At 47.8% G+C, this 23,915-nt stretch overlaps 1 protein-coding gene across 1 annotated transcript; it reads left to right on the top strand.

Annotated features, from left to right (window-relative positions):
* The first annotated feature begins 3,782 nt into the window (after positions 1–3,782).
* LOC104411368 (mitogen-activated protein kinase 13-like) lies at positions 3,783–16,301 on the top strand. The gene is made up of 12 exons (XM_010021764.1): positions 3,783–4,085; positions 7,955–8,084; positions 8,667–8,725; positions 9,819–9,927; positions 10,940–10,969; positions 11,390–11,437; positions 12,329–12,443; positions 12,764–12,835; positions 13,351–13,430; positions 13,884–13,962; positions 15,121–15,297; positions 15,997–16,301. Exons 1-12 carry the CDS (start codon positions 3,967–3,969, stop codon positions 16,074–16,076), a joined length of 1,098 nt encoding a protein of 365 aa, XP_010020066.1. The 5' UTR covers positions 3,783–3,966; the 3' UTR covers positions 16,077–16,301.
* Positions 16,302–23,915: the final 7,614 nt, after the last annotated feature.

The raw sequence follows: 23,915 nt of genomic DNA, 5'->3' as shown, positions 1-23,915 counted from the left end.
CGAGGAGACAGAGGCTGGGGAAGATTCTTGCTAGCCACACATTGGTGTATTTTGTTCCTTACAAGGTGGGGTGGTTTTGCACGTCGTAGCTGTCTGTGCATGTAGAGCTGCTTGATTTTTCTTATTACTTCTCGGGGATGGCATTGGGGCAGTTAAACCATCGGTGAGCACCGAGTACCTCAGCCAGTGCCATGAAATCAGCGTCCTTCCTCCTGTGCTGCAGCTCATTGTGAAGTACCTGCCATGCTGGAGGCTCTGAGGAGGAAAGGAGAGAGCATACGGCATAGACACACACACCTTTTAGTTTGTTCTGACCCTCTTTTCAGAGGAGGAGAGGCTGGGATGAGGGTTTCTTGTGAGATCAAATGTAAAATGTTCGGGTAACCAGCTATGGCATCTTGTGCCACAACTTAAGTTATTTCCTGACAAGATGTTTTTAGAAGTATTGGAATCCAAAGCAAAGAAATAAGCATGCATAAACCCACAATCTCCCTTTTGCTGTCTATATCTATAAATATAAGTATTTATATATATAAAACTAACATTTACTAGAGGTTGTTTTTCTTTTTTTACCCTCTCAGATAAGAGCTGCTTGGTTGTTTTTGAGCAGGTTGATCTCTGCCTGAGGAAACATGAAAAAGGGAGTATGTTTGAATACAAACATAGTTCGAATACTTTGTATTTTATAGGACTCTGCATGAGTGAAACACCCAGAGGTAGAGACGGGCTGGAGGGAGGTTTCCCAGCATGTGTGTGTGCTGGAACTGCACCTGGGCAGCTCAGGAGCCCAGTTTTAGGACTTAGAGGAGATGTTTTTAGACATCTATGTGTGGACAGTGTAGCTGTGTATGTGAGGAGAAAGGCCTTTGGGGTATTTTGTACTCTTGTTACCTGTGGGGTGGAGAGGAATTGTCAGTGGTGTTTCTACCCCGTGTTTGGAGAGGCTGCACAAAGGGATGGGACAATTGATTCTTCGTAGGCTACTTTTGAGTGATCTTTTCAGGTCAAACACTTAATAAAGGTGTGGGGTGAGGTGAAGAGAGCAGTTATGCTCTGGGATAAAACTCTCCTCAACCCAACAAAATCAAGAGATAAACCCCTCCCTTTTCTGCTGCACCAGCAGTCCAGGTATTCAAATGAAAATATAGATACACTCTCTAAACCTACAGCAAGATTATTTTTATCTGCCCTTTTATGTGTAGATGCTACAGTGTGATTTCATGCAGATGTTGCTAAAGATTTTTAAATCCCAATCTAGATGGGGAGGTGTGTGTGTGTGTGTCTGTGTGTGTGAGTGGGAATGTTCCATGTGGAGCCCGTCCTCGGAGGCAGCCCATGCGGGGTGTGCTCCCTGCCTGCAGTGCAGCCTGAACAGGACACACTCACAAGAAGAGATCTGCTCTTTGGTTTCTATCCGTGAACTTTGCTGTAATTGGTTATGCCAGAGAAGATGTCACGATACCACTGGTTTAAAAAATAAAACCTATTTTTCAGATTTACTGCACTCATGGTACTTGCAAACCTCTTGCGCTGAGGGGTTGGTGCTTGCGCAGTGTCGATTCCTCCCTTGTGTCGAAGGGGATCCTGTATGTGGTGGTTGGGACATGGGGTTGAGGGCACAGGACCTGTTGACTGACACTGGGTTGTGTCCATACTTGTCCCAAAGAAATTCTTTACTACAGAAATAGCTCAGAGTCTGACCACAAGTACTGGACTCGGAAGAAAATACTTTCATTTTCTGTTTCGTACAAAACCACAATAGACCAACCATCTGGTACCTACCCAGCCTGGGGACCCTTCCCCAGTAGCATTGGTTTGTGTGTGTTTGCTCTTTTTAAAAGTGATTTGTTTTCCTCTTCAGCTGCCATCTAATTGGTGGTGGAAGGGTGTTGGCAGGAGCAGGAGCATCACGGCTCCATGGTGGAGCTTTTCTGACTTCTGTTGAGTGTTGGTGCACTTCATGCTGAAGAACGACTGACCAAAGTTGACCAAAGCCTCAATAACTGATGTTCCCAGTGCCCTGACCCGCTGAGGTGGTTCCTGTTGATCCAGGTCAGATAACCCACCACATATGTGCTCCCCAGCAGTGGTCACAGTGAGTACAAGAACAGTGTGGGGTGTTCTCTGGGCTGTGTGGGTGCTGTCCTCCTGCTTGCTTCACCCTCTGCTTGCCTTGGTGCAAATGGAGAGGAGAGTAGGGGAAAAGCCCCACCAGGACCTGACTCTTTTCTGGGAGGAAAAAATATCCAAAGCACCCAAGATAGACAATTCCAGGATGTGCTCAGTTACAATATAGAATCAGAATGGTTAGGGTTGGAAAGGACTGTAAGATCATCTAACCTGATTAGCAAAAAACCCCACCAAAATCAGTGAGACGTGGACTGGGGAAACAAAGTCCATGTACAAAATCAAATTGCTTAACTTGAGGTTTCCTATTCAATTTGGATCAGTCACTTGAATTAATTCATCTTTCTACAGCCCAAACATGCCCTAGATATTCAGAACTCCTTAATTGCACACAATGACCTGTGTGTGCACGCGTAGTTCAGCAAGAGCTGTGTTCATAAAATAACAACCAGGTTACATGTTTGCTTAGGTACAAGGGAGTTTGCTGTAACACCTCTTGCTCACAGGTGTATTTATAGCACCAAGCTGGCTGTAGGTTGGTTTCCTGATTCTGCTGTTGTTACAGCTGGGGCTTATTTACATGTATTTGCATAAGCAAGGATAAAACATTGCCACAGCACCTTGGTGGTGGTTTATAGAACCTTGCTGTGGCTGTTGGAGGAGGTGAGGGTTGATACATACCACAGTGGTTGTCTGTAAGGAGGTAAAATGAATTTTTCCAAACCCCCTCATGGTGCTTTTTTCCATAATTCCCATTTATCAGGTAGCTTGGCTTGGGTCCTGCTATGCAGATACCCTCAGAGCAGGGCCACCTTTGTGGGTGACATGGATGGAAGGCACAGAGGCTACAGGCAGGGTTGAGGAGGGGAAGGGGGCAAAACACTGTGTAAGCAGCTGGGCTGGCTCAGTAAGGTACAGCTTAGTCACTTCCTTTGGGAAGTGTGTAGGATGCACCTACCTCCTGTGTGGGAGCCCCACTGGAGCCTCCTGAAGCTGCAGCAAAACGTTGAGGTGGTGTCTGCTCACCAGGAATGGGCTTTCTCATGGGCTGGGTTTGCTGGCCTGGCGTGGTCCGGGTGGGTGCAGCAGTGAACTTGGGCACTGTGCTGCCTGAGAAGGGGTTAGATCTGCTGTAGGAGATGGAACCACAGCCAGCCTGGGGCACGAGCAGATCTTGGGATGAACCCATCTCGCACCTGCTCCTGAACCTCTCCTCACTGCAGTCGCTACAATGAAGTTGTAAAGGGCGGAAGATGGAAAACTGATGGGAAGCCAGGCTTGGGAGAAACTGGCTGTCACCTCCGTGCTGTTCTGTGGACGTATCACCCTGGTACCTTCATCATGAGGAGCCTGGAGCTGTCCCCATCAGCGGAAAGGAAGAATGTCCCTGCTTGTCTGACGAGGCGCTGTGGCTTGTCCCCTGGATTCCCCAGCTCCACGAGTCCTTACTCATCAGAGCCAGGATTTCACGAGACCCCCCCCATGAGGACATTGCTGAGCTGGTGGCCTGGTGGCAGCACAGAGGACGAGGTGCTGGTGACGGAGCTCCCGGAGGTGTGTGCCAGCCTGGGCCAGGCACTCTGCTCCTATAGCAGAGCCCAGAGGCACCTATAAAGACCAAGGCGTGTCGGGAAACCTGATGCCTCACCTTCCCGATGTGGAGGCGGAGGGAGGGCCAAAAGACATGTCCCTTCACGCTCACTATAGCTGAAAACGCAGGAGGAAACTCACTAGAGCCTCTCTGACGGGCGCAGGGGGCCTCACAGTCCTGCTCTCGCCCCCGAAGCCCTCCTGTACGCCAGTACTCTGGGGGGGTGGCAGTCCCACACCCGCCGGGCAATGAACATCACAAGGAGAAGAGGCTTCTACAGACAGGAGGTGAACAAAACCCTCTGGGAGCTGCCCAGGAGATACACGTCCCTCCATCCGCTGGGGTCTGGAGCCTACGGCTCAGTGTGGTGAGTGGGGCCCTGCCAGCATGGGGTGAGCTTGGGGTGTTGAAGTGTCATATCAAGGGGAAGCCAGGAGGTGCTTGTGGGCACCCCTCCATTAGGGAAGGACATTTGCACATGTGATGAAGGCAGTTTGCCTCCCTCTCCAGTGCAGGCAGTGGGCTGGAGACTTGGTTGCTTGAAGGAACTGAGATGCTTCCTCCTGCAGTCACCCCGGGTGGGCAAAGGGGAATCATCTTGGTGGGTGTCCTTAGGCAGCAGCTTGAGGACCAAGGCAGGGCTCCTGGGGACAGGGGAGGCACCCTGGGGTGTCCCGTCAGCACTGCAGGTCAGGCAGCTTTGGAGCTTCCATTGAGACTTGTGTCAGACAACCAGGGGTAATACCTGGCTGGCTGAAAGCAGTTTAGAGATGACCCCAGAGGTGGGATGGTACCAGAGGTGGGTACTGGAACTGGGGGGCTGTGGCATGGCCTTGCTACCTGGTCCAAGGCAGCTGATGTTTAATGGTGGTCTTGGCAGTCCTGGGATAATGGTTGGACTTTTCCAACCTGGTTGATTCTATGATTCTGTTCTATGCTGGTCTGCCTGGAAAAGGAGCTGGACAATATGACCCCTACCTTGATTCAGCTTCCAGCTAGAAGAACTAAAATAAGAATTACTCAAAACCAGGATCAGTAACAGACGGTGACTTCTTTCTGAGCTGGTGAGAGAGCAGCAGAGCTGCTGTTAATGAATCAGGTGGGCAACGGCACCTGTAGCAAGAGCAAGCACCTGTCAGGTCTCACCTGCTTTACAGTGGCTTTCTGAAAGGTTAAATCTGAGGCACTCCAGTGCCAGGACCTCAGCGGAGCCCTTGATTCATAACACACAGAGCTACATAAGCAGAAGGTGTGTCTTCTGTTGTAGGTGTGGGGCAAAGTCTCTGCCGGCTGTCCCAGCTGATCCTGACACCCTGGGGCCCAGGCTCTGTCCTTGTCCCCCAGCTACCTGGTGTTTCCTTTCCCCCCTTTGCTGTCCAGGTGCATTTAAGCTTCTGAGATGCTTAAATGAACCCTTCAAAATCAGGCAAGCCTAAACCTGTCTCTTTTTTTTAATATTTGCACAATATTTTCTGATTTTTATCACAAAGGAAAGCAGGAAGACTAAAAGAAAATAAAGACAGGACAAAAAAGGAAAGACAGAAATGCTTCCAAAGTCTCTTTGCACACCAGGGGAAACCAAACATCAACAAGACATCTTTTTTACTGGTCCCTGTGATAGTTGTGGCTGCTCTGAGGCCTCAGGGAAGGGAGCAGTGGGTGTTAAACCAGCCCAGGGTTGGGGGTGGTGGTGGTGGCATCCATGGGCAGTGCTCAGCAGGGAGGATTCCTTCACAAAGCTGAGGTGGAAGTGCGTGGAGTTTTTAGAGTTTGCTGTCCTCTGCTGGGAATTGCTGGGAAGCTTTCTGGTCACAGCATTACTTGGAGCTGCTGGTTTTTTGTACCCCGTTGATCAGCTGAAAAACTAACTTAGGAAAAATAGCGAAGATGTGTTAATTCCCTCATTAATTCTGCCAAAATCTCTAGGGATTTGGCTTCCAGCTGAATGTAAGTGGTGGAAGAAGAGTTTTCTATAAGGATGGGGAGAGGGACTCTTCATCAGGGACTGTAGTGATAGGACAAGGGGTGATGGGTTCAATCTGAAACAGGGAAAGTTCAGGTTAGATAATAAGGAATCTCTTCCCTGTGAGGGTGCTGAGGCGCTGGCACAGGGTGCCCAGAGAAGCTGTGGCTGCCCCATCCCTGGCAGTGTTCAAGGCCAGGTTGGACACAGGGGCTTGGAGCAACCTGCTCTTGTGGAAGGTGTCCCTGCCCGGGGCAGGGGTTGGAACTGGATGAGCTAAAAGGTCCCTTCCAACTCAAATCAGTCTGGGATTCTCTGATTCTGACCATCCAGTGCTGGTCTTGCCCATCTCTGCTAGCCTGAATTAACCTGAATTAACTGGATGCGCCTTATGATAAGGGTGAAAGCAGCGTAATCAGTGCTGGGTTGGGGGATCCATCACAGACTCTCCTGCATTGGGGGCTTGGCTGCTCTGGGGAAGGCAAGTGAAAACATGCACCATCGAATCAGGAAACCTGCCCTGAACCTCACTCTGCTCTGAGTCCCTTCTGCTTCCTTCTCTGGCTCCCTGGAAACCTTTGTGCTGTCCCCTCTGCCTGCTCAAGTCCTGAAGCTGAGACAACTCATCACTGTCCTAAGATACCTTGTGGGATCTTGAGCGCTGAAGCTGCCTTGTGTAGCTGTTCCTGCCCCTCCCTTTGCCTTTCCAGGCTGAATGCATTGGTGAAATTGCCATCAAACACTTCCAAAGGATGTTTTTTGCTCTCATCATGCGCAACTTTGAGCAACTGGAAGGGACCAAGAGCTGGGAGATTGCCCAGTGGTATCAGGGTGGTCTACGGGAGCTGTTGGTAGCCCATGCTGATGTTTGGAGGCACCACAACTCATTGCCTGTGGCTGACAGTTGGAAAAAGCTGTGCAAGAGACTTCGAAGCTGTGCAGCAAGGAGCTGATAACCCCTCTGCAGTGTTGAACCAGAGGGAAAGACACACAGAGTGGGATGTTCCCACCTCTCCTAATGCCACTAGCCCTAAACCCAGCAAAATGAACTGTTTGTGGTGTTATAAACAGCATTTCCCTATTGATTTATGATGTCTTGCCTCTGAATGATGGCCCTGGAGGACACAGTAATTGTTGATTTAGTTTTATGGTACCAGGTCCTCTGAGAGCCTTAAGGAAGGAGCAGTGCCTGGAGCCTGGCAATTGGGAACTGCTGCAGCGTGAATCACGCGTCCCTGCAGAGAAGGAGGTGGGGAAGAGCCTGTGCAAGGCTGGAGGACACATGCAAAGGGCTAATGCCAGCACTCATGTTGGCTTGGTTACCCTGTGCTGTGGGACTGAACATGCTGATGTACAGCCCATCCACTTCCCATGGAGATCAGGATTTACAAAGCAGTGGGAACCACTCTGGAAACCCACGGTGCAATTTGGCAGCGAAAACCCTTTCTGCATCTGTTTGCCTCTTGGAGGGGTCAAGGAGGGTCTGAGGCACCAAGATCCCTCTGGAAAACACCATTGAGATGCCAGATTACAGCTTTCTCTGCCTGAGGACTGCCTCCCCACTTCTTGTCTGGTGAGACACGGAGCCTCCTTTGCAATCCAAGAGCCTCCAGAAGCAGAGGAGGCATCACAGGATCACTCTATCCAGCCACAAACAGCACATGTGACCAGAGGGAGTAACACATCACATCTCCAGTGACAGCTGCTGTGCTGTGTTCTCATTTGCTTTATAGAAGTCTCTCACTTTAAGTCAGACCTGCTGTACACAGCATCCAAGATCCCAAATGTGGGAGAATTCACTCCAGCAGCCTGTATTTTCAGTGTGTGACAGCCACTGTCTTTGCTCCAGAGCACAGCGAAGGCAGCTGATGTACCATAAAAGACAACAACCTCCAAGCAGATGGCAAAGCAGGAATTGCTTTATTCCTTTGTCTCCCCGTGTTAGGGAAAGGGAAGGGAGAGTTAGAACTAATCCTGACCTTTACCCATTTGTGTTTCCCACTGCTCACAGCTCTGTTAGCTCCAGCTTGTTTCTGCAGGTTCAGGGCCACTGAGGCTTTGCTTGGTGTCCCACCTAGATCTCCAAAGAGCATGGTCTGCTGCCCAGATCATACAGGGTAATGTCTGTATGTGCAGAGCTCCTCTGGGTTTCTCAAGGGGCCTTTCTTTGCTCTTCTTCTGTGACCTCCAGAATTAGTTCTTCCTTAGGAGAAGACCTTTGGTATCACAAAATATTGCTGATGTCAGAACTGCTTTTTATTTGTCTGCCACAGTTCAGCCATAGACAAGAAGACAGGGGAGAAGGTGGCTATCAAGAAGCTCTGCCGCCCATTCCAGTCGGAGATCTTTGCCAAGAGAGCATACAGAGAGCTCATGCTGTTGAAGCACATGCAACACGAGAATGTAAGTACTCATTATGAGGGTGCTGAGGCGCTGGCACAGGGTGCCCAGAGAAGCTGTGGCTGCCCCATCCCTGGCAGTGTTCAAGGCCAGGTTGGACACAGGGGCTTGGAGCAACCTGCTCTAGTGGAAGGTGTCCCTGCCCGTGGCAGGGGATTGGAACTGGATGAACTTTTTAAAGTCCCTTCCAACACAAACCATTCCCTGATGCTATGATTTCTCTCCATCTCTGCTGAAACAAGGCGGGTTTCTTGACACATGGGAGAGTCCTTTCTGGTGGCATCACCTTTATTTTAATTGAGAGGTCCTGACACTTGGCACGTGTGGGCACTCTCAGGGCTTAACTGCTACCTGCCTGCTGTGCCCAGTTGGCACCAGGCTGAAGCAGATGTGTAATGGGTGCTCCCATGCATTAGTAAGAGGAAAAGCAGCTGCACAGCATAGTGAGGAGTCCTCAGATTCCTCAGGTGGAGTTTCTGGTGCTCACCCATGTGCGTGTGCCAATGGAGAGCTGCTACTTGAGTCCACACGTGCTCAGCAAATGCTTTCCAGGTTTAAATGTGGAGTACTTCTCTTCTCCATCAGGTCATTGGGATTCTTGATGTCTTCACCTCTGCCACCTCCTACCAGGGCTTCCAGGACTTGTAAGTTCACATTTGCTCTATCTAACTCAGCCCTTGCCCAAGATGCCTATGACTTAGCAGCAGGCTAATAGATCAGGTTGAGGTGCAGTCTCACAGATTGGGTTGAAAAGGGGCCAGACTAAAGCCAGCCATCCCCAAAAACCAAGGAGAAGCAAAAGCACAAGTCATTTCCACTGACTGGTTTAGCCACTGGTGGATGCACAAACAGACCCCCTGCGATGCTTGCAACTGGAAGAACACAGTGTAGATAGACCAGGGTGTCTAACAAAGTAGCTTTACATTCAATGAACTATCACACACACCATGATCCATGCTAACGTGCTGCCTGTGAGACTGCTGAGCTAAGAAACTGTGCTCAGAATGGGACAAGTATTGTTCATCAGGCCCTCTCAGTAATGAAACTGAGAATTTTAAAGATCTGGCTTTCTTTTCATCTCAGTGCTGGCTATTCTTTTTCTTTTGGCTTTTCCCTCAGCTGATAGATGGGCTGGATGAGTTTTCCCTTCCTCATCTTTGGGCATGAGCAGCATGTGGCTGGGTTTGGGTGTTTGGCTGACGTTTGGGTGTTTAGCAGCCTGCAGAAGTGTTTGAAGGTTCTCAGAGCAGTGCCTGCTGGAAGACCATCAACTATTGAGCAGTCTCAGCAGGGAGGCCAAAGATTGGAAGAAGCTTGATGTTGTCTTCTGACGTAGAGCTGCAGAACATTACCAAGATAAATTTGGGAGCAAACACAGCAATTTTGCAAGACTCTTGCACAAGAGTCTTCCTGGATGGTGTAAGGCCATCTGGAACTGATATCACTTGATGTCTAAAGTAAACTAATTCAGGATCATTGGAGTTTGAAAGATCCTTGATCTTATTTGATCTCAGATATCTGATTTAAGGGGAGGAGAGAGAACAATTTTCAGAGCAGATTGAACTCCCAGCATCACTGCAGGCCGTGCTAGTCACTCAGCAGCACTGTCACAACTTGACTTACAGTAAGTTACACAGCCAAAAAAACCCCCAGGAAGCCCAAGTGAGAGAGAAGAGGGCTAGTCTGGTTCCCTGTGTTTTCCTTCTAGACTCAGGGCCTTGTCTTACTGCCTTTTAGCTACCTGGTGATGCCATACATGCGGACAGACTTACAAAAGATCATGGGACATGAATTCAGTGATGAAAAGATCCAGTACCTGGTCTACCAAATGCTGAAAGGGCTGAAGGTAGGTGGGTCAGGAGGAGTTCAGTGACTCCCTGTGTCTCCTCTACATGTCACCTCTGGGTTGACCATAACTAAACCCCCTTCCAACACTGGTAGGAAGATTTGGGGTGTTCATGGCATCCCCTGAGGTATTTGCTGTTGAACTGCTCTTTTTCCAGCACACATCAATAAAGTGACTGCTTGTTCACATCAGTCAATTGGCTATTGAAGCAACCATCAGTCATAACCCTTGCAACTGGTTTTGCCATGACAGCAGTTGTGCTGCTTTTTGACTAGCCAAAACCCTTAGCAAAACTCTGTAGAAAGAGGCTGGCAGCAACAGGCGCCTCTGCTGAATTCCTCACAGAGGCTCTCGGGGAGGAGATGGTGGGAATGATTTTCTGTTCAATAGACTAAGGAAGGAATTTGCTGCTGTAACCAGCTTTGAGAGCCGAAAGCAGTCAAACCTGGGCTGTTTCCAGACAGTGGAACATCGCTCACCTGGAGTCAGAGCAGGGACTTCCAGGCACTGATGAGCTCATCTTACTAACACCTTTCACCAGATTGCTGTTACCTGGAGTTCAAATAAAGGGGGGAAGAACACACAGAAGGTTTAACTGGTGTGATAAGAGCCATGTAGTCAGGTTTTGTGATTGGACAATCATTATTTTTTCCCCATGTGGTTTAACACCCAAAATAACAAAGTTTTCCTGTCATCTGCTGCCCGTGCTCCTTCCTGTAATCCTGGTGCCTTTGTTTGATAGTTTGAGGCTATTAGTATGCTTGCTCTAAAGAGCTATTACTCCATCCCTCCTCTGCTGCTCCACACCTCCTCTTTAGATTGGCAATATCATGGCAAATACTCAGAAATTCAGTACAGAGGTTTCAGTGCAGGATCTGCTGCCCCGGGGACCTGCAACATGCTGCAGGGTCGTGTTCTCAGCTAGTTCTTGTTTGTAGCTCGTGTTTCTCTGCTGGAGACCAGAAAGTCTTGTTTACTGGTGATCACATTGTGGCTCCTCTTTTTATTGCAGTATATCCATTCAGCTGGCATCATCCACAGGGTGAGTTCATGTGTGCCTTTCCTCTGCTTTTTGTCTGTTTAAAAGAAACACAGCTTGGTTATAAAGTGAATAAATTCCTAAATATCATATCACTAACAGCCTTGTCTGCTCTAAGGTCTTTCTCCTCCTACACCCTGTGTCTGTTTGGATTTGATCATTTGCACAGCTTTTGAGGAAACACTGTATTTTCTGCTAAGCTGAGAAGCATTTTATGATGCTTTTTGAACTGAAACTATTTCAGACAAAAACAAATTAGTAACGTAAAGCTGTGCAGTATAGCAGCATGGTGACTTTGCTGTACAGACACTGGATTTGGGATGTCATGGGACCCTGCCAGAGGCGAGCAGAGATTTGGCTGAGACTCATGTCAATGCGTTGCAACTCCGAACATCCTCATGACTCCACTCTTGTCTGTTGTAGGACCTGAAGCCAGGCAACCTGGCTGTGAATGAAGATTGTCAGCTGAAGGTAGGTGGAAAAGCACCACTTCATAGCATATCAGATCATAGCAGGAATTTGGCACTGTCATGTTTCCTCTTGCCTTCTGAGACCCGGTTCAAGGCGTTGCATTACTCAGCGGTTGCAGGCAGTGGGAAATACTCACCTGCTGATGTAACTTGCTGAATCAGGGCCCAAGACTTGGAATGAACATCCTGTCGTTGTAATTCCTGCCGTATGGCAGTTCCTAACGACTTCCTAAGTAAATTCAATACTGCTGAGCAATACTTGTGTTAGGTGTATGATCCCTGAAGGATAACTGGAGTCAGCCACAGTTGCCCTTTGGTTCTCATTGACGTGGTGGTTGTGATTCCACACAAAGCTATTTTCAGTATTGCTCTGAGGAGTCTGCTTGCAGCTCAGTGGTGCAGTGCTCTGGCACCTCTCTTCTGCAATGTGTATTACAGGGCATGGCTGTAGAGGTTGGGTCAAGGGATGTTCATCTCCAGTATTGAGGGAGAGGCCATTTCCAGTCAGCTGCAAGGTGTTTTGATAGGAAAGGGTGAGTGGTGGTGGCCTGGGTGCTGCCAGGCTATGAAACAGCTCAATTAAATAAAGCTCATAGAGTTGAAACTTAAGCTTCAAGAAAGGAAATAACCTTTCAGGTAGCTCACAGCACTGATCCTTTTGGCAGGGTCTTCACGCAACTGGTTTTGTGGCTGGCTTGCAATTCCCAGTGGAATTAAGACAAACCTGTTAGTTCTTTGAACTGTCCCGTAGGTGGCTGTGGTGTAGTTGGAGCTTCCTTATTATCTGATTGGATCTGCTTTGTTTCCTTTTGGAAGTAGATTCTTGCTTGCCTGTAGGATTTCTCTTTTCTTTTCTGCCCGCCCTTCTCCCTTTCCCTTTGGCGAACTGCAGATCTTGGATTTTGGCTTGGCCAGGCACGCTGATGCTGAAATGACCGGCTACGTGGTTACGCGCTGGTACAGAGCCCCAGAAGTCATTCTGAACTGGATGCATTACAACCAGACAGGTGAGCAGCAGCGTGACTGCCTGGTGACGAGCCCAGGGATCCCTGGACCACACCTGGATCACATCTCATGTAATCCTCCAGATGGTTTCCCTCTTTATCATCCATGTTCCCTAAAGCAGAGCAAGTCTCAAAGCTGTTGCATGACTCCCAAAGCTCATGCCTGGGGGAAGTGATGAAAGCAGAGGTTTTAGCAGTGTAGAAAGAACAGGGGAGGGTGGAAAATGGGAGTGCTGGGCTGCTGCAAGCAACAAAGCAACAGCCCAGCAATCATGGCTGCCTTCTTACTGTCCTGTTTTTTATCTGTTTTTCTCTCTGAACAGTGGATATCTGGTCTATTGGCTGTATCATGGCAGAAATGCTGACTGGGAAAACGCTGTTTAAAGGAAAAGACTGTATCCTTTCAAGCTAAACATTTTCCCTGTGGGGAATAATAGTTCTTGGAGGGTGTGAAGGGGCTTTTATTAATGAGGCTATTGAGAAAAGCAGGTGTCAGTCTGGTTTACCAGGAGGTAATTGCAGGGAAACAGAGAGAAGATGGGAGGGGGCCAAGCCAGCCTTAGAAATACACCTCTGTGCTGGCCATGTGTGCTCTATGTCAGTCTAACCTCATGTAGCCATAGCTTCATCCCCAAAATCTCACATATCCCCCAGGCCCATGGCATGCCCCCTGGCAGAGTTGTGCCAGCAAAATTATCCATTGATGAAAATGGCAACCCAAGAAAAAAGCCCTGGAGCTGGTTTTGTCAGTCTCGTGAGTCTCTGCTTGTGTGGCTTTGTCAGGTTTGTGTCATAACCTACTCACAGCTCCCCTGGGCCCTGTGGCTCTGCAGCACCCAGCACACAGGCTGAGCTGCTGGGGGTCTCCAGGGCTCACCCCCAGATGGGTGATCTTTAACACAGCTGCCAGACCTGGATCAACTGACTCAGATCCTGAAAGTAACAGGACATCCAGGAGAAGACTTTGTGGAGAAGCTGGAGGACAAAGCGGTAAGGAAGCTCCCTGTGGATTTGGGTTTCTCTGTGTGTGATGAGGAGGGGTTACCTTGGGCATAGCTTTGAGACGGGAGTTGGGCTGCTTGTCCAGCACCAAAGAGGAGTGAGTAACAGCAGTCTTGTTCCCCTTGGCAAGGAAGATGCTTCTCTTTGCTAGCAGCACATCTGATGGATTTGGCGTTGCATTGGGAACTGGTGTGGAATGCAGGGATGCCCAGGTCCCTGATGCCCCAGCAAACCACCAACCTCCTCTGTTCTCCGGTTTGGCCCTTAAAGCAGAAATGTTTCTGTTTCTCAATTGATTAAAATATTCCTTGCAAACTGGTGACTAAAATGTGGCATCTGGGATGACTTGGTGTTCTTTTCAGCTGCCTTTGCTCAGCTGAGCCCTGAGACCCAAGAGCTGTATCTCACACCTCCTCACATCCGCTCTCCTTTCTCTTTCAGGCCAAGAGTTACATCAAGTCCCTCCCTAAAATCCCCAAGAAGGATTTGTCTGTGCTTTTCCCCAAAGCCAATCCTCAGGGTAAGCCATCTCCAGGGTTTCTCAGGAGTTCTCACAGCTGGAAGGGGGCAGGTTGGCCACTACAGCTCCAGGCTTATTTCTTCTTCTCACAATTTCCTCTTACTTCCTCCCTTGCAGGTTGGTGCCCCTGGGCATATAAGTAGGAATTAAAGGCAAAATGACTATTGGTGTTAACATGGCAATCTTCTGCTGTTCTTAGCTATTTACTTCCTTAATTTTAAATGACACAGCCTGTAACACAATATTTGAGGAAGAGAGAAACTTCTGACTCGTATCAACAAGCCAGAAGAGAGCCGGTGCTGGATGTAACGGGATGTTGAGGTTATGGGATGCAAGTTATGGGATTAGGACAGTTGCATTTTGGCCAATATTGGCTTCCAGAAGTCATTGCTTGTAGCCAAGCAGGTGATATGTGATCAGTAGCGTTCAGATAAACAAACCACCTCTTTGTTCATTATTATTTCCCAGCCCCACATCAAAGGCATCATAGCTTTGATAAACTGTTATTTCTTTTAGCTCCGAGCTGCTGAACACCTGGATCTATTGATCCAAGAAGTGCAATTTTCAGGGCAAAAATTGATCTCTTGCAAGGAGCAATTTTCCTGAGCAGATGAGAGGCGAGAGCGAGCAAAACTATTCTAAGAGCTGAAAGTTATTAATGAATATTAATGACTATTAAGATGTTAAAACCAAGGGGGGATGGGGCTGACAGACTAGTTGGTATCTGAGTTTCCTGCCTTCCTGTTCACCAGGGATGCATAGATTTCTGTATAGATTTCTGTATAGATTACTCATGTTAAGAGTGCTTGGAGTTGTGGGGGTCAGTGAATGATTAAAACTGAAAATTGTCTTGAAGTTGGTGGCTTCTTCTCATGTTCTTTCAGCCCCATCTATGCAGAAAGACTTATTCAAGATTAATTTGATATTTCTGTACCATTTACATCATCAGCTCTGTTAGTAAGAGCTCCCCGAGGCTGCTGTTGGACAGACTTTGCATCCCCTCTGATGGGAGCAACATGCTCCCCTGGTCAGGTTGAGGAATCTTTCAGGTGTGGAGATGTAGTGCTGGGAGCACCAGTCCCAGCACTTGCAGGGTTCATGCACAGGATGCCCGTTCTCCATCAACACCTTGCTTAGCCCTATTCCTGTCTTCTACAGCAGTGGACCTGCTTGACAAGATGTTGCAGCTGGATGTGGAGAAGCGCCTCACAGCCACGGAGGCGTTGGCTCACCCCTATTTCGACCAGTTCCGAGACATTGAGGAGGAGACAGAAGCACAAGAGTCTTACGACGATTCTCTGGAACATGAAAAGCTTTCCATAGATGAGTGGAGAAGTAAGAAGTTTATTTTCTTTGAAGCTCCTGTTTAGCATGGGACTTCCCTACCCCTCTTTCTTTCCTGTGCACCAGCTACACAGACAGGCTGAGAGAGCTGGGCTGGGTCAGCCTGGACAAGAGAAGGCTCCAGTGCCTAAAGGGGCTACAAGAAACCTGGAGAGGGGCTTTGGACAAGGGAGTGTAGGGACAGGACAAGGGGAATGGCTTTTAACACCCCAAGCCCAGAGCGGAGATTGAGATGAGCTCTGAGGCAGAAGCTCTTCCCTGTGGACGTGCTGAGGCGCTGGCACAGGGTGCCCAGAGAAGCTGTGGCTGCCCCATCCCTGGCAGTGTTCAAGGCCAGGTTGGACACAGGGGCTTGGAGCAACCTGCTCTAGTGGAAGGGGGCTGGAACTGGAGGAGCTTTAAAGTCCCTCCTCACTCTAACCATTCTGTGATTCTATGCTGGGTAAAACATAGATCGATGATGGCCGTGCACAGCTCCCCTGCCTTGCTCTGCTTTTATACATTCAGCAAAGGTCCCTCCAGCTCTTCAGGCAGACTTTTTTTTTGCCTCTCTCTGCTTTATCTCTCTCTTCCAGCTTGTATCTGCCATAACCTCTCCACTGAACGCCTCCTCTCTGCACAGAGAACACTCACTTTCATTTGTGTCCTCTAATATCACACCTTCCTGGTTCTTTTGTTCTGTTTTTCAAGAGCATGTTTACAAGGAGATCTTGTCCTTCAGTCCCGTTGCACGGAAGGACTCAAAGAAGCGGAGTGGGATGTCGTTATAGTGACTGGTATGGCTGTGGCACCAGTGGCTGGGATTCCCTTCTGGATCATGGATCAGGTTTACTCCACGCTGTTGTGCTGATGGCCAGCATTTGGCCTATGGGACTGCTCTGCGTGCCAGCACGAGGATGACACCATGCTGTGAGCACTGGACTTTGTTCTACTAAAGGGGGAAGCACCCCAAACAGTTTTCAACACGAAAGATAAATATATTCTCATGGAAACTTTAATGGGGAGAATTTTACCTGGTGTTTCTTTATTTTTTTATTCATTTTTTTCATGTTTGTCCATTTGAGAGAGCAGGGGGTTCATTGCTCTGTTCTCATTAGTCTTTCCAACCACAGCTTTTCCTACATGAATTATGGATAAGGTCAAGGAAAAGGGAATATTGTCTGGGAAGTGAGTCCCAAGCGAAATAATCAGAGTGAAATTCAGCACAAGAAGATCTCACTCTGGGAGCGTTCCCTGTCCCTGAGCAGTCCCACAGCACCGAGCACAGTGATGCTGCTGGGATGGTGTCAGCTGCAGGATACTGTGGGAATCCAGTCCATGATGGGATGGGCCTGTGTTCACAGCAACTCCCAACTTGCTGTACCAAGTCCCTGTGCTTCCCCCTCCGCTGCCTCCTCTTCTTTTGCTCTGCTTATTCCGTTCCTTGATCAGTCCTGTCTCCTTATCGCTGGCTGCGAAACATCCTGGGAGCTCAAAACCACTTCCCACCCTGACAGAGCGGGTATCCCAAGGAGCTGGGTTCTGCTCAGTCTGCTTTCCCCAACAGTTCTCTCTTCACCACCCTTATCTCTTGCTGAGCACCCTCTCCCTGGGGTCACCCTGCCTGTATCTCTTTGTAGGGCTGGTAGCACCACCCCTTATATTCTCATTCCTTCTGCCTTATGGGATCAGTTAAAGCAGGGATCCTCTGCTTCAGTTCTCTTTTAACAGCTGCTCATTCCTCAATAGGAAGAGACATTTCAACTGATCATTTGGAAAATAGTCAATTGTCAGGGCTAAAGCTCAGCTCATATATAGGAGGTAAAAAAGCAGGGAAATATGTTGCATGAACAATCTAGCATTAGAAGTGGGAACACAATAATTCAACTTGGTGAGCACAGAAGAGTTCAGGTATCTTAGTTTCTTGGTATCAGATAAGCTTTTTCAGTTGGCATCATTATAAATTGAATCTAAGATAAACTCATTAAATAGAGTATCTCACAAACCCACCAAGGGCTAGAAGACATCCTTCTGAATAAGAGCTTCAGCCCTTTCCTTCACTGCACTTCCACTGAGGTTTTGACTTTCTTGTCTGCCTATGCAAATTTTAATTCATTCACTTATTTGGTGAGTAATTCCTGGAAGCTTCAAGAAATCACCTTCTGAGAAGCTTGAGGTGGGATGTAGAGCACATGTCCCCAGCCTGCTGCATCCAGCCCTGCTCTGCCTTCAGTAGGTACAGAGCTTTGTATGGGGTGAAAAACAACACAACAATCTCTGTTTTTTCTCCTGGATGGGGACCATAAAAAATGTAGGATGATGTGAGAAATTCCAGATAACTTGCCTGGATTGAATTGCTTTGGAAATGTGTTCAGATAACCAGAAGGAGGTGGTTTTCTGAATACAGACCAACCAGCCAGTCATCTGGATCCTCCCTTCAGGGACAGTTGTTCCATCTTTTGGTTCTGCACTCATTCAATGTAAAAATATGTTTTGATCTTTAAAGTAATTTGCTGAACTGGTGGTGTGCTTATGTCAGCTGAAGGCTGGCACTTCTGATGTGTGTGCATCAGTACGTCCCAAGCCACCACTCGAGTACAAAGGAGTTTGTTATAAATGTTGTGACCATTAGAGCAGAGGAGACATGGAAATAATTACAAGAACTAAATAAACGAGTGGGATCTGAGAGTGACACTGGTGTTATTACAACTGTGTCTGCAGGCTCTTGCGTTGGTGAGTTGGGGCTTGTTTGAGCATCTAAATGCTTGTGCTTCAGAAACCACGAGTAGCTTATGCCCAGGGTGGGATATGCCAGGATAGCAAACGTGGAAGAGCAGGATTTTGGGGAGTAAGGGGACTGCAAGGTAGTTTCCAAGTTTGATACATGTGTTATATGAATCCTGGCTCATCATGACAGCTCTCTTTCTAATACATCTTGATCATAGAATCTCAATCTGGTTTATGTTAGAAGGGACCTTAAAGCTCCTCCAGTTCCAACCCCCTGCCAAGGGCAGGGACACCTTCCACTAGAGCAGGTTGCTCCAAGCCCCTGTGTCCAACCTGGCCTTGAACACTGCCAGGGATGGGGCAGCCACAGCTTCTCTGGGCACCCTGTGCCAGCGCCTCAGCACCCTCACAGGGAAGAGCTTCTGCCTCAGAGCTCATCCCAATCTCCCCTCTGCCAGGTTAAAGCCATTCCCCTTGTCGTGTCCCTCCAGGCCCTTGTGCAAAGCCCCTCTCCAGGTTTCTTGTAGACCCTTTAGGCACTGGAGCTGATGATCTTGTACACCATGCGTCTCATTAGTCCTTTTGAAATACAGCCCATACACGCTGTTGTGGCTTATTCTGAAGCCAGGTCGCTGCGATGTCTTGACTGCTGGTAGCAGTGCCGGGCAGGTACAACTACTAGTTGTGATAATACCTTTGGATTGCAGCACTGATATCTTCTTAGTCAGCATCTTCTTCCCTATTACAGTCAGTCAGGTTCAGCCAGTCATTCCAGAGTCTATCCCAAGGGGCATGCGTCAAGAGACAAGTGTCTTGTCTGTGTGAGAGCTCGGAGCTACAGAAAACTCTTAGTTGAGAAGCACATGAGCTCGGTCATGCGTGCAGCAGTTCCCAACTCTCCACCCCTTCTGTAGCTGCTGAGTCATTCTGGTTAGGGTTAGCTGGGACATAACTTTTCAGAACTCTAGTTTTCTTCTTTGCCTTAAGCAATATCCAGTTTTGCTGCCCAGACCTCAACGAAGGGAAAATTCCAGCATTGCCAGAACTTTCTGAGCTCTCATCTCCATGGGAAACCAGACAAGGTGACATTGTGTCTCTCTGTTGCAGCTCACATACTTGGGTAACCCCCAGTGACTGCAGTGGTTTGATAGGAGGGTGCTGATGTTATCCTGCTGCAGCTGCACAGATGCTCTGTGCTGATGTGCTGCTGTTTCTATTGACTTGTATCTCCCTGGGCCATGTATGAGCCCTTTGCCTTGCTCTGCTCTTGGGTCAGGCCAGCAAGTACAGAACTATGGTGATGTTCCCAGTTCTCTTGAAATTCAGTGGGATGGCTACAAAGCCCTCAAAAGGTGGGTGGAGGACACATGGGGGTGTCTTGCTGACTTTATCTGGAAGAACCCCAGCTTGATGAGCGTAAGGGGTCATCCTCCCTTTTTTCTAAGCATGAGAGAGCCTTGAGCAGTGAAAGGGAGAAGTTCCAGCTGCATTGGTTAAACAGCAGTTGAAATGTCCTTTTGAACCTGGCACCTGCCTTGGCTGCTGTGGCCATCGTGTAATTTTTAACAGAGGTCAGAGAGGAGCTTGCTGCTGCTGCCACAGACAGCTCGGAGAGCTGGAGACATCTAGAGCTGCCTGTGCCCTGGTGAAGTGAGGCTTGATGGGTAGCAGTGGTGGGTTGTCATCCAGCTCGGTGTGTGTGAATGCACGGGGAGGTGTCTCAGGACATGGGTCAGGCCTGACTACTTCATGGGACAGAGGCGGCAGGGAAGAGTTGTAAAAGCTCAATCTTGTGGAGGAAATGGAGTAAATCTATGGAGGCTTTAGGAGCACAGAGCTTGCTTTCAGAAAGTCACCTGTTAAGGGGAAGAACCTGTTCAGACAGAACTCATAAACTGCTTTAAATGGGAATTTAGGATTGATTTCTTCATCATCTTGCCCCTCTTCAAAAGGGAATGGGCGGACCTGAAGAGGTCTGGAGTTGGCTGGTGCTCTGTCATACCTTAGGGAGAAAACATCTCTGTCATAAATTAATGTACTGAGCAGCCTGCTGGTAGTTGAAAAGGAGCCTCTGTTTTAAATAATAATGTGTTCCCAAAGGGAATTGCCTGTCTGACCAGATGAAGAGGTACTGGGGACTTCTGATCTGAACAGGAGTGAGAAGAACAAGGGTGAACGTGGGGGTTGGAACTAAATGATCTTCATGTCCTTTCCACCCCAAACCATCCTGTGATTCTATGCAGATTTTGCTGTTAGCAAGAGCAAATAGAAGTCCCACTTGCTTCAGAGATGTGAAGTCTCCTCAGCATCAGTCCTTCTGCTGAGTACACTTCCAGGAAACACCTTGTCTTTTGGGGACTGGGTTTCTCAGGAGGTTTTCTCTTTTAAGTTTTATCTGAAACCTCAAGAGCAACCCCAGTGGCTGGTGTGTGGGTTTCATCATTCACCCACCAACCCCATGCAGTGACGGCACACTGTCCAAGAGCCAAACCAATCCTCTGCAATTCCCAGTATCCTGACAAATGCAGGGAGCTGGTGCTCTGCTGGAGCTGTGCTTGGGTTTGTGGTATGCACCAGGCAGGAACTCAGAATAGATAGCAGGAAATGGGGAAAGCTGGAGTGGAGAGTCTCCCTCTGTGAAGACCAGCCGTCCCAGGGCTCATGCAGCATCTGATGACACACTGCAGTGAAGAGGAATGAGCTGCTTCACAGGGAAACAAAAATCATGTTCATGGTTCATGAAAGGAGATTGAAAAACACCCACTCAACCCAACTGGTGAGTCAAATAGTCCAAACTCCACACAAGAAACAGGGGGAGCCTATGACAGACCTCGTTAGGCAAAGAAGAAATTCTCTTGTGCCAGTTGGCTGACCTACATACTTGGTTATGGTTTTTCCCCCCTTGCATAGTTTACCTACTTAAAAATACAAAATCGAGTGATAAAAATCACTCAACCCTTAAGTGAACATTCAAAATTCCATAAATGAGGCTGGCCAGAATTAAGTTTCCTGTATGCATGAAGGATGTGTGATAAAAATGGAGATAAAATGTTTGTCTCACATCATGTACAGATGTTTATCTCAAAATACTATTAACTTGGGTTTCCTGCATTTATGTCCGAGTTTATTATCTCAGTTTTATTTTTACTTGTAAAGTGAAGCCTTCATTATAACCAATCATTCTGTGTAAGACTTCTTGACAGCTAGTTAGGTTTGTGAAGTTGCAGCTTTATGGGATGGATTTATTAGGAACTTCCAGATGTAAGTGGGAAAGAAAAAACAGATGAAGCAACGATTATTACTACTTTATTTTTATTTTTCCTTTCTTAAGAGACACCACAAAATGACCAGAGATTTAAGAGATATGGTATTTACAATGTTGTAGGCACCACCCAGAAACCTTTTGGTGTGGAGTTGTGAAACTGTCTCCAGCCTCTTGGGAAACTGTACACTTGCCCTATAGGAAATGGTTGGACTTGATGATCTTAAAGGTCTTTTTCAACCTGGTTGACTCTCTGAGTCTATGAAAATGTCTGAGAATCTGATTTCCTGTTGAACCTTTTCACATTCCAGGTGCAGACTAAACAAATAATTTCCAGGTTTGAAGTGTCTGATAACGGAAGAGAAGAAAAACCTAGAAACTAATCAACACAGCTGAGAACTCTAGTGAGATATCGCCAGAAGTGGGGACACTCAGCAAGTCTGTGATGACACTGAGTTGTGTGGTGCAGTCAACATGCTGGAGGCAAAGGATGGGATCCAGAGGGGCCTGGACAGGCAGGAGAGGTGGGACCATGGAGCTCATCAAGTGCAAGCTGTTGCCCCTGGGTTGGGGCAATCCCAAGCACAAGCACAGGCTGGGGGAGACTGGATGGAGCATCCCAGAGGAGAAGGACTTGGGGTGTTGGGTGAGAAGCTCCCCATGACCTGTCGGTGTGTGCTTAAGCTCAGACCCCACCATGTCCTGGGCTGCACCCCTAGAGCATGAGCAGCAGGTCAGGGAAGGGGACCCTGCCCCTCTGCTGCGCTCTGGGGAGACCCCCCCTGCAGCCCTGATCCAGCTCTGGGGAACAGCACAAGAGGGACGTGGAGCTGCTGGAGCGAGGCCAGAGGAGGCCCTGGAGCTGCTGCGAGGGCTGGAGCAGCTCTGCTCTGGAGGTGAAAGACTGAACAAAGACCAGAATAGTCAGTACTAATTCATTTACCCCCAAACCTGATCAACGCTCACTGCACTAACTGCAGGTACCACAGAATCATTTCCGTTGGAAAAGACCTTTAAGATGGAATCCAACACTGTGAAGATGTTAAGAGTTTCCAGGTGAACGTGGTTTATGGGCTGTCTTGCCCAATTTCTCTCTAAAAGGCTATTTTCCAAGTACATGGGTTTATAAGCTTTTAATACAAGGTTCAGGCAATGCTGCTTCACAGCCCATTCAGTCAGCACTTGGACTGATTGATAACTCTCTTATTGGATTGTACTCTATTAAATAATGCTGCAAGGTTAGTCTAGATCTTCAACCCTCATTGAATTCCTGTTAAGTTGAAATGAGTTCACTCCTCTTAGCCAAGTTCGGTTGGAAAAACAAAAACTCTCCCACCATCAGTCATCATTTCAGATCCATCTTCAGAATGCTTTACCTGAAGAAAGGTTTGAAAACTGGGATTTGCATGTTAACATTAAAAAGAACATCACTGAGGAGATGGTGTTTGTGTCACCTCTCTGATGCTCCTGGGAGAGTATCAAGGAACTGACTCGAGTTGTGCCTCTGGGATTTGAGAATTCAAATCAGAATCAGTTCAGAATGTTTTCTTTCAAACAGACATTAGTTCCATAGCTCTGTTATGAACTTACATGCTGGATAACTTGTCTTGATGTTGTAACACGTGCCCCCCAGCCTTCAGAGGTGTCTGTGTATTGCACTGTGCACGAATCATCCTCCTGAACCCTGCAGGGCTCTTCACATCCTTGACAGGAACAAGTCTTTGCAAGAAGGAACCTCATGTGGCTGTAACAAGCCAGTTCCAGTGCAACTCCAAGGGTATAAAGTTTCCAAATAGAAAGTTTGCAAAAGCTTGTCATATTTAAAATGAAAGCGATATCAAAAGTGCTAGAAAAAATGGAACCACTGTTAAAATCAAGTTGTCACATAAAGAAGGCACGTGAGATAGTGAATCACTTATTGAAATGATTTAATGTACAGGTTAACTGGCTTCCCAACTTGGGAATAGACACACCTACAGATTATATATGGACCATGCTGTTGCGCTGTTCTCCTGGGGTTAGATGAGACCTTCACTAATCAGGGAGACTACTGGCACTTTAAATCTTTGACAGTTTACTTTTCATGCAGGACAAGAACAATCTATTCTTTTTGGGATTCTGATATGGTAACAGATTCTTTAAAAGACAGAAAGGAATCCTGAGAGGTTGACACGTAAGGCTGCTCAACAGTAATGTGTCTTCTCATGCTTTTAAGGCTTCAGCAAGCTCTGGTCCACCCCTTGTACTTCACAACAGACTTGTCACAGACTGGCTGCTCTCAGATTCCACACCTAACGTAGGTTAAGAGGCAAAATGATCTATAGTTGGACTGGGAATGAGGGAAAACAGCATTAATTTCTTCCCCTTTTCTGTTAATTCTACGAATTCAGATTATATTATGCAATGTTCTGCACGATGCGAGTGGGAGGTGGAGCGTACATCTGCCCAAGTATGTGATGTGCTCTATAAAAAGTAAGCGTAGGAGCCTCTGCAGCTCCTACCTCACCACTTATCTCAGCTGCAAACAGAATTTCAGCCTTGCTGGTTCCTCTTGGGCCCTCTCTTGCTATCCTTCCACCTTGTCACACCTCGTCACACCTCAGGAGGCCAGCTGGACCTCAAGGCTCAGACTATAAAATAA

Source organism: Nestor notabilis, unplaced genomic scaffold (assembly GCF_000696875.1).
Source record: "Nestor notabilis isolate BGI_N333 unplaced genomic scaffold, ASM69687v1 scaffold4529, whole genome shotgun sequence".
NCBI classification, from domain to species: Eukaryota; Metazoa; Chordata; class Aves; order Psittaciformes; family Psittacidae; genus Nestor; species Nestor notabilis.
Note: the sequence above shows the minus strand (reverse complement) of the source record. Positions and strands in the feature narration are given on the sequence as shown.

Excerpts from the sequence above, each read along its gene's own strand:
- LOC104411368 (XM_010021764.1), top strand. The coding sequence starts at position 3,967 with ATGAACATCACAAGGAGAAGAGGCTTCTACAGACAGGAGGTGAACAAA. Across the intron at positions 8,085-8,666 it reads AGCACATGCAACACGAGAAT|GTCATTGGGATTCTTGATGT; the intron begins GTAAGTACTCAT and ends CTTCTCCATCAG. Across the intron at positions 10,970-11,389 it reads CAGCTGGCATCATCCACAGG|GACCTGAAGCCAGGCAACCT; the intron begins GTGAGTTCATGT and ends TGTCTGTTGTAG.